Here is a 9,348-nt window from a genome sequence, read left to right on the forward strand (position 1 = left end):
TTGTTTAACTGTTCAGGACAAACAAGGGACCCATGAACAACTATCACTAAACAAACAAACAAAAAAACCCGCTGTGGATCGATCAGGTAACAACAGAGTATTAAGAATCAAGTGTATGTAAACTTTTGCAAGTGCTTTGATGGAAGTGTGGAGGAACACCTCTCAGCAAGAACTGGCAAATGTGGTTCAGTCCATGAGGATGAGATGTACTGTAGGACTTAAAGCAGCTAGTGGCTGCAAAAGATATTAACAGCGGCCTTTGTTCAGGGACTCATTATTCCATTTCTGCTCATCTAATGCCTGTGAATCTTGTTCCATTTGTCTCAGTTGCTTAAGTCATTGTTAAAACATTTACACAAGAAATTTGCTGGAAATAAAAGCAGTAGAATGCAAGAAGATAATTCTTTTTTGTTGAGTTCAGAATAAAGAGGCTTTACACACGTTAGACATAGAAATCCAGTACTTTTATTTTACATTCATACATCTATATTTTACAGTAAGCTTAATGCATTTTTTATTTTTATTTTAAAAAGCCCAATCCCAAAACAAGTCCTGAAGATGTATAGCTCACGCAATGAGTTGCATTTATTCTTGAAGTGTGTGAAAAGCATTTATAAAGCACACATGCATCCTTCTGTCACAAAAACATTCTCGCATGTTTACACACTCAAAAAGGGGAAAAAGGACATGTGTTGCCCTTCAGTTGTACCTTAGTAGAGCTGGGCTGAATGAAAAGAAATTCAGACACCATTGAGAAAGGCACCTTGAGTACACAGTGTATACACAGACGAAAAGAAAAGAAAAGAAAAGAAAGACAATAGTATAACCTTTTACATAGCTTCTAGAACAACGACAAAACTGTAAACCTTCACTTGCCAAAAGAAACAAAAAGTCACGTTTCTATACAAATACATCTGAAGCAAAATATCTCCTTGGTCATAACATAGCAGTACCTTTTCTTTTTTATTATTATTATTATAATCAGTATTACTTTTGGATGCATATGTTACCATGTAATTACAGATCGGCTCTGCCAGCAGAGAGCAATCTTGATGTAAAGTAATTACACTTTGTCACAATATTTTTGCAGTTGCCTACATAGTGAAAGTTTATCAGTGGCAACCCACCTCATGCATGTTTTCCATTTGAGAGAGCAGCCATTATTCTCAAAAGTACACGACAAAAACCAAGTAAGATATTCAATTCTATAGTCACAGGAGTTCCTCTTACAAGACAGGTCGTTCCAACATAGTGTAACCTGTACATTTATATGTATATATATAAATAAAAATCTATAGACACACAATTCTTTGCGAGAAATGTGTTTGACTTAAAATATTCCAACCTCAATCAAAATCCCCAGCTTTTTTTTTTTTTTTGTTAGAAAATACTGTATTTTCAAAAACCGGATTTAAATGTTTTACATTCCATCCTTCCAACAAAATAAAGCTTTTTTAGAAGCTCAAAACGTAAAAACACTCCCAACATTAATATATATATGTAAATATAAACAATAAAGTGACTACAAGAGACCATATTGTGGTTCTCTGTTCAAATGTAGAGGAAACCCGTTTAGACTGGCATTTCTTGCCAGTGTTTTTTTTTTCCTTGTCCGATTAACACAGTGTGGCACTAAAATTTTGAATGATTGTACAAGTCAGGTCATATAATGCCATGGTCAGGTCTGCCCCTAAGTGCCTTCTCAGCATGCCTTCGTTAAGTCGGTCGGTAGGTCTGTCGAGGACATGCGATACTGGATCTTGGTGTTGGTGATTGCGCCGTGCTTCTGCCGCAGGTGTAACCGCAGCTGACTTTTGTGACGAAAATGCAAGTTGCATTTCTCACACTGAAAAGCAAACACGAGAACAGCGTTTAGGGTGAGGATGAACACTTTTGCACTTTACAGATACAGTTATTCTATCACTCTGTATGTGCTTACATGATAGGGCTTTTCTCCCGTGTGTATTCGCAGGTGACTTTTCAGCGTCTGCAGATGACGGAAACGAGTGCCACAGATCTCGCATGGATATGGCTTCTCTCCGGTATGAATGAGAACGTGAGCCCGAAGGTGAGCAACCTGTGCAAAGAGGTCATGTTAGTCTTACAAATGTCTTTTTCTATATCTGTGCAATTGACTGTAACTCAAAGCACTCACCTGCACAAATCTAGCGCCGCATGTCTCGCACTTGTATGGCTTTTCTCCTGAGTGAATTCGTGTGTGGGTTTTGAGGTTAGCTGGTCTGTTGAACTGAGCCCCGCAGATATTGCATCTATACGGTTTCTCTCCTGCAGCACAAATAAAAGGAGGTTAAGCAAAACATTGTACGTTGCAGCCAAAATGACATTTGTAGCAGCGGCTGTTTATTTTTACCGGTGTGAACTGTTTTGTGACTGGCAAGGTTTCCCTTGTAGCGGAATGCTGCTTGGCAACGGTCACATTTGTATGGCTTGTCGCTGTGGACCTGAAGCGTGTGGCGTTTCAAGGCTTCCTCCTCTGCAAACTTGGAGTCGCATTCATTACAGAAGTATGTTCCATTTTCTTTGAGGCAAAGCAGAAATGGTTTTAGGTTGGTTTTGGAAGATGCAAACAGGTTTTTAGGAAACTATTTAGAAAAGTATCTCACCACAGCTGGAATCGGAGTACTCCGAGTGCATCTCAGACATCTCCTCGGCCAGACGCGAGGCGGACGTGTTGGGACAGACGTCAGAGTGCTGTGGAGACTGGGAGCCACAGGACGAGCATTTTAAATGGCTCATATAGAGAGAAGAGTGGCTGTCGCTGTTCCTCTGCGATCCCTCTAAAGTTCTGCGGAGGAAAACGCCACATTTTAGGTCTGCAGAGAAATTCATTCTAATTTTTTTTTATAGGATATTGAATGAATTTCACACATTCCTGCTAAGAGGTAAATCCTCTGTGTGCTTTAAGAGGATTGGAATGGATGAAGCAAAATTCAATCTGGCTTTGTGGAGGTGGTTGTGGGTGGAGAACTGTTCCACAAAATATTGACAAACCTGCAGTTCTGAACTTTATTGCATTAGGAAACGAGATCTTCTAATCGGTTTCTGTACACAAAGGATTGACACCTTTTCGGCTGTTTAAAAGAATCAGATTTCCTTCTGAAAAACTCACCTGTTGATAATGTTGTTGAGGCGACTGGCCTGAGGCACGGTGAAGTCCTCGACTTGCTCGCTGATCTTTGTTGTCGCCTTAGAGTCGGGATGTTCAGAATCAACATGGTGAAGAAAAGCAGACAAGCCCGGCCTCTGCGGGGAGTGCATTCCAGAGTCATGAGGACTGGTCTCCTCCTCCTTGGAGCTCTGATTGAGAATAATGAATTTGTATTTCTTCCAGTTACGAGCTTTAGGGTCTTGAGTACCTTGAGAGGTTGGAGGTTGCGAGGATTGCGCAAGGGCGGCATTTTTGCTGCTGCTTGATTCCGTTGGGGAATTGGGCTGGCAGTCTGATTTGAGGGGGCTCTGCGGACTGCTCATCAAGGTTTTACGCCCATTAGAGGATATGCCCATGGAGTAGTGTTGGTGGCTCAAATGCTCCTCTGCCAGGGAACTTTGCTCTTTCCCAGTCTCCCTCTGCTGCTGCTCCTGGGCCAAGCTGGTGAAGCCGTGCTTTCTGGAGCTCATCCCAATCGAATGGACCACTCCCTCCAAGGTCTCCCGCTTCATTTCCTCATCCCTTCCCAGCTCTCTCGAGGAGTATGAACTGACATGGCAAGCGGCTGAGCTCCCGCCAATAGCGCTACGGGTGAAATCGGCCAGCACGGGGTTGTTGCCATCAGCCGGCAAGCAGTGTTTGTGATGGATGATGCCTCCCTTTGAGAAGTCTGAGAAAGTGTTTTTGGTATCTGTCAGCTTGCAAAGAGGAAAGGGAAAACCTTGCATGGGAAACTGGCTGTAAAGGTACGAGCTGTTAGGACTGTTGACCCCGTTAAACATGCAGACACCATAGGGTCTCCCATCTCTGAAAGTCGCTGCCCGTCCAGGAACGTTTTCCAGCACCTCATGGGGTCTGTAACTATGAACGTCTTGAGGTAAAAGCAGGGGACTGACCAGAAAGTCCTCTCTGGGAAGTTTGATGGAGGAGTCACTGCATGGAAATATGGAGCAAATTAAAAACATCTGCTATCTGTCATTCAAGTATAGCACTTTCAACTTGGCATGTTGTATAATTAAGGACTTGGGTGAAATTTATGAACACAGGAAAATATACCTGGACTTTATGAATCTGTGGCAGGTGTCAACAACGTGGTCCATCTGTAAATAGATGGCTGTGTTCATGATGGCCATGATGAGGCTCTCCTTCAGTGCGAGACGTGAAGTGTACATGAACTCCAGAAGGATTGCGAAACCCTCTGGGTCGACCTTCGGGTCCAGACTGATGGCGTTCAGGTTACATTTGTGTGAATCAGTAAAGATTGAGTAGAAGAGTCCACTGTGGAGAAAATATGATTTTAGTAAGCTTTTTGGGGTCACAAATGAACACATTTCCACTACAAGAAAGCATGCAACAAATCCAAATAGTCTTCAATTGCACCTGCATGCCATGAGGACCGTTTTGTGTGCTCGAAACTGTTGTCTGTTGACCAGAATCGTGACATCTGTAAGGATATCTCTGCTACGCAGTCTGTTCAGGTTGAGCAGAACATCACTTGCATGACGCGTGAACTGGATGCAGCTGTCGGCTGCACAAGCCATTTTTTCGAGATCTGGTAGGAAACAAAGTGAACCGTGAATGATGTAATCAGTGCTCACTGAACAACATGCGCTAAAATCAGAAAAGTTGGGTATTATTCTTACATCACAGAAATCTTTGAAGCTCATATTAGCTGTTTAAAAACTTCAGAAACAAAGGCAATGCTGTTATTCTTTGCTTTTTTAGGGAGGTATGTCAAAACATCTATTAAGAATATAGTTTTAATCCCATTATGCATCAAAAATTTGTCAATGTGTACCTCCTCTGCTTTTCTTTTGACAAAGGAACACAAAAGGAGACGCTATGGAGAATGACAGCCTCACTCGCCATTCACTCTTATTGCAACTTTTTTTTTGGATACAATAAAAGTGAATGGTGACTGAGGCTGTCATTCTGCCTGACATCTCCTTTTATGTTCCACCAAAGAAAGAAAATCATTAGGGTTTGGAACAACACGAGGGTGAGTAAATGATGACAGACTTATCATTTATGGGTGAACTATCCCTTTAATCTGAAAATCAATTACATGTATAGTTCTCAAAGATGCCGCCAAATTTCCCACTCTCTCCGGTAGGTGGCGACAAATGATTGACGTCCATCCACGTGCAGTTCTGTTAGGTCTGAGAATCATTTTTCTTCCCACCTAAAATAATCTTTTATCTGACAGCATTATCCTTCAAGTTCACTGTTGTAATTAACTTTTAGGCACTTTGCGAGGTTAGTCACAGAAAATATATTTATCTTAATATGTAGCCTACCAAGTTCACTGAAATGTGCATTTACACAGTTCTTGCCTTTTGAAGAAAATTGCTTCTTTCCCTGCGATTTTAAAGTCTTTATGTGTGGTGAATAAACTAGAATGAGTCATGGGAAAAGTCGTTAGGCTGTTTATTGCAGTACTGTGGACCGATACACTTCACTATTGAGGAATGTGTGTAATAACAGACAAAGTGGAATAGTCAACAAACACCCCAATAATTATGTTAATACTGTAGAAGAGTTTTTTATTTATATATATATATATATATATATATATATATATATATATATATATATATATATATATATATATATATATATATATATATTATTTTTTTTTATTTTATTTTTTTTGTGAGAACACGTTTTCTGCTTTCCAAAGTTCAGATAATGAACGGTTCTCCCAGTCACATCTGGCGCCTCGACACAAATATAGTTTCACTGGACGCCTTTAAATAGTTAGGCGAACATTTCTCACATGTTGAACATTCAGTATTAGAGATTTTGTTTCCATTTGAGCCTACATAACATCAACATCCCCGACCGCGCGCTGTCATGGTGCCAAAGCAGCTTATTCAGTAATGCTCTTGTGAGGAGGCAAACGCGCAGATGAGCGGGATTTTAACCACTGGACAAACAAATAAAAATGACACACTCAGAAACCCATCATAACGCCTGAATACACCAGCTCTTCTCTGAAAATGTTTTCTACTGATCCGAAGAACTTTTGTAGCCTCTCTGATGTCATGTTCTGAACAGCTAGTTCTATTCCGTCAGTTCTTTAAGAAATCTAAAGTTTTGTGTCCACGAGATGTCACCCAGAGACCGTTTTGATGTTCAGCGATGCAAAACGACACCGACACCTGCAACTCGCATATCAAGTCATATTTGGCAATTTCGCCGGCATTTGGCGATCTTAAATCAATCAACTTCTCACGAACACAGAAAAGTGTCATATGGCAGAGCACGCGCGCTCTCTGTTGACCTCTTATTTCTCTCGCATTCTTGCTCTGTTTCCATATTGTTAAGCGTTAAATCTTATCAAACACTTTTACCCTATGTAAACTCAACGCCATTAAATGTGCTCATTCCAGGAATAGAGCCCGATTCACAACACGCAAACAGCGGAGCCACTCGCTCAGTGCCAAGCAGCACTTTAAATATATATAAATATATATTTTTTAATCTATGTCTGTTCATCCATATGCATATATACATCTTTCTAATATGCTGCATTTCTGACGAGAACATTAAAACTCATTTCAAAATGAAACGCCCAACACACTTGCGACAAATAACAAATATATACACATTTGAAATGAAAACACGAGTCCTGAGAAACTTGTGCAGGTCTGCTGCGCTCGCGCTGTTACAAGTGACAGCAACCGCAGGATGATACAAACTTTCCTATTGCATCTCTACTGCCAAACACCGTTACATGTCATAGTAGTTCAGCTCAATCTGCCACTTTATGCACTTTGACCAAAAAACAATAATGACAATGTCAATGATGACATTAATGGGTCTCTGCGCTACAGAAAGAAATATATATATATAAATAAATAAAACAATAACAAATGGCAAACACACGCTCAACAATGTTGTACAACCAAATCAGAAACCATCTCTAAGCTTGGGATGTGATTTATGACAGCATATGAAAAAAAAAAAAACAATGTGCATGGCTTCAGGACAACAAAACCAAAACATCTAGACTAGAGAAAGCGCGAGCGAGAGTGCAAACTCCGGTTTCTGAGCGAACTCAGGGTTTTAAAACATGCACCGAGATAAAGAGAGAAATCGTCGGATGCATTGGTTAACGCTTCTATCTTTCAATTTAACCACGATCTACAGCCCCCGGTTTATAATCTTAACCCCCATGTGCTATTTAGCCAACTTTGAAAGCTGTCTTCGAGAAAAAACTCGCACCGCGTCTAAATTTTCACCCCTCTGCTGTCTGCACATACTATTTACAACCCCACGATCCCGCAGTGAGGTTCATGCAGGACGACCTAAACTGCCAAAAGTATTTCCACCAAGACAGACCCACTACATAAACACTGCTCTAAAAACTGTCCGCAAAAACACCTAAAAATCAGCCGAGATAAACATTTAACCATAAAATCCAATAAAACAGCCTAATGAACATGTGTGAGTAATGGCAACAGCGCGCCAGAGGAAAAGAATGTAAAAAAATCACCTGGTAGTGCTTTCCTAGAAACTCCTTGCATCACCACTTCTAAGAACCCCAGTTCTAAGAATCAGGAGAGCTCAATTCTCGGAATTTGAGCTGGCGACCATACCATTTGTACAGGACAGGGGAGTGTCATATTTTGCCTTAAGTTTGTATTTCTTCACTTATTGTCAATATTTTGATTTCACACTGTTACACTTTAATAATTAACAACACTGTTTTTGATTTCGATATTTAAAATGTAAATTAAAGCATCGAATTAGCGTTATGATCGAGAAAAATAGTTGCGTTCAGTGTGTAATTCCTCCTTCCTCATGGATGCGTCCAGACCGAGACGGTCACGTGGCCAGAGAAAGTGGCTTACGTATGTTGTCTCTTTAGCCCAGCCTCAAAATACTCAGAACTAATTTGCTATTCCATGACATAAGCAAAGTCCATTCGTTGCCTTTCCCTGTATTAAACCCACGGCCATAACCTAGTCTATACAGAGCATATCTGGAGCGCTTATTCACACGGACACATTTTGTTTCTTTTTTTCAGTGATATTTTTCCCCTAACATGTTATCTCTTCAGTGCCGTGGACCTGCTGGCCAGTGTGCATAAGGGTTTGTTTGACCGGGATTATATATATTATACGGACATTGTCGTTAATTCATTAGAATTTTTTACTTTGATTCTAACTTCTTTGTTCTCGTCGTGGTTTGTCTGTCACATGTGTATATAACCGGTAGTACTGCCCTTAGTAACGATTATCTGTCAGATTACATGTCGATAAATGTGTTTGGAGATCGATTGAAGTAATTGTGCTTGAGAGGAATATTGATGAATATTTATTTTACTTCTATTAAAAGCCACTTCGTTTCGGAGTTGTGCGATATCAATGGTGTAATTGTCAGGAGGCAGCTGAGTTGAAAGTAGAAGCTTACAGCACCGGTACGTCTCGTGTAGTCTTGTAAAGATGCCAGTGACAGGCGACGAATTAATCTCATTCTTACGCATAGCTCTGCATTACTAAACCATATTTGTAGAGCCGTGCTTTCTGTGCGCATTAATTGATGTCACATTCTCTGCTGTTGAAGTATTCATATCCGTCACGCTCAGAAAGACAAAAACAGCAGTTCGTACAAAACACTTGTTGTTTAGGCCCACGAATATGATGTTATTATTGCTTAATTACACGTGATGCGGTTGGTTTCTTTTTCATAAACTACGTTGTTCTTAATTATGTCGTCATAAAGTATAAACTATTCTTTAAAAGTGTCGAAACTTGAACACGTCAATTGAAATGAACCTGCTCGTGTTCACAGGTTAACCTCAGGCTGCTGTAGTAGCCTTTAGGTCACACATATTATTTTTAAGAATGCATTTTAGTATTTTTACACCTTCTTTTCCTGACAATGCTTGAAAAATGAAATAATTAAAATGAACAAAAGCTCTGCATATTCTGACATACTCCTCAAAGTTTCACTCGTCTTTTTTAGTTCGTTATTCTTATTGTTGGCATTAATGCATCTATTGTCGTTTATTCTGTCATCTGGTGAGACTGTGTTTTTGAGAAGCAACTGTCAGAAAGCATAAGGAGGAGACGACATGTCTGTTTTTCTTTAGCATACTCTCTTCCTCTTCCAAGCGAACACATTTCTAGCTTTTTTCCCCCCGCATCTCTAATGTACTAAACGCGTAAAGT

The 9,348-nt window shown here is 40.2% G+C and overlaps 1 protein-coding gene across 1 annotated transcript; it reads right to left on the bottom strand.

The window, feature by feature from the left end:
- Positions 1–1,382: 1,382 nt before the first annotated feature.
- bcl6aa (BCL6A transcription repressor a) lies at positions 1,383–7,720 on the bottom strand. Its single transcript, XM_079431976.1, has 9 exons — positions 7,668–7,720; positions 4,550–4,721; positions 4,226–4,447; positions 3,131–4,102; positions 2,625–2,806; positions 2,372–2,539; positions 2,156–2,286; positions 1,940–2,077; positions 1,383–1,846 (listed from the first exon to the last, which is right to left on the bottom strand). Exons 1-9 carry the CDS (start codon positions 7,696–7,698, stop codon positions 1,703–1,705), a joined length of 2,160 nt encoding a protein of 719 aa, XP_079288102.1. The 5' UTR covers positions 7,699–7,720; the 3' UTR covers positions 1,383–1,702.
- Positions 7,721–9,348: the final 1,628 nt, after the last annotated feature.

The sequence above is a fragment of the Barbus barbus genome (assembly GCF_936440315.1).
Source record: "Barbus barbus genome assembly, chromosome: 13".
NCBI classification, from domain to species: domain Eukaryota; kingdom Metazoa; phylum Chordata; class Actinopteri; order Cypriniformes; family Cyprinidae; genus Barbus; species Barbus barbus.

Bases quoted from the DNA above. Each gene is read 5' to 3' on its own strand.
- bcl6aa (XM_079431976.1), bottom strand. From the start codon at position 7,698: ATGCAAGGAGTTTCTAGGAAAGCACTACCAG. The intron at 4,448-4,549 runs GTGCAATTGAAG...TTTTCTCCACAG, and splicing joins ACGGTCCTCATGGCATGCAG to TGGACTCTTCTACTCAATCT. The intron at 2,807-3,130 runs GTGAGTTTTTCA...TTTCCTCCGCAG, and splicing joins CTCAACAACATTATCAACAG to AACTTTAGAGGGATCGCAGA.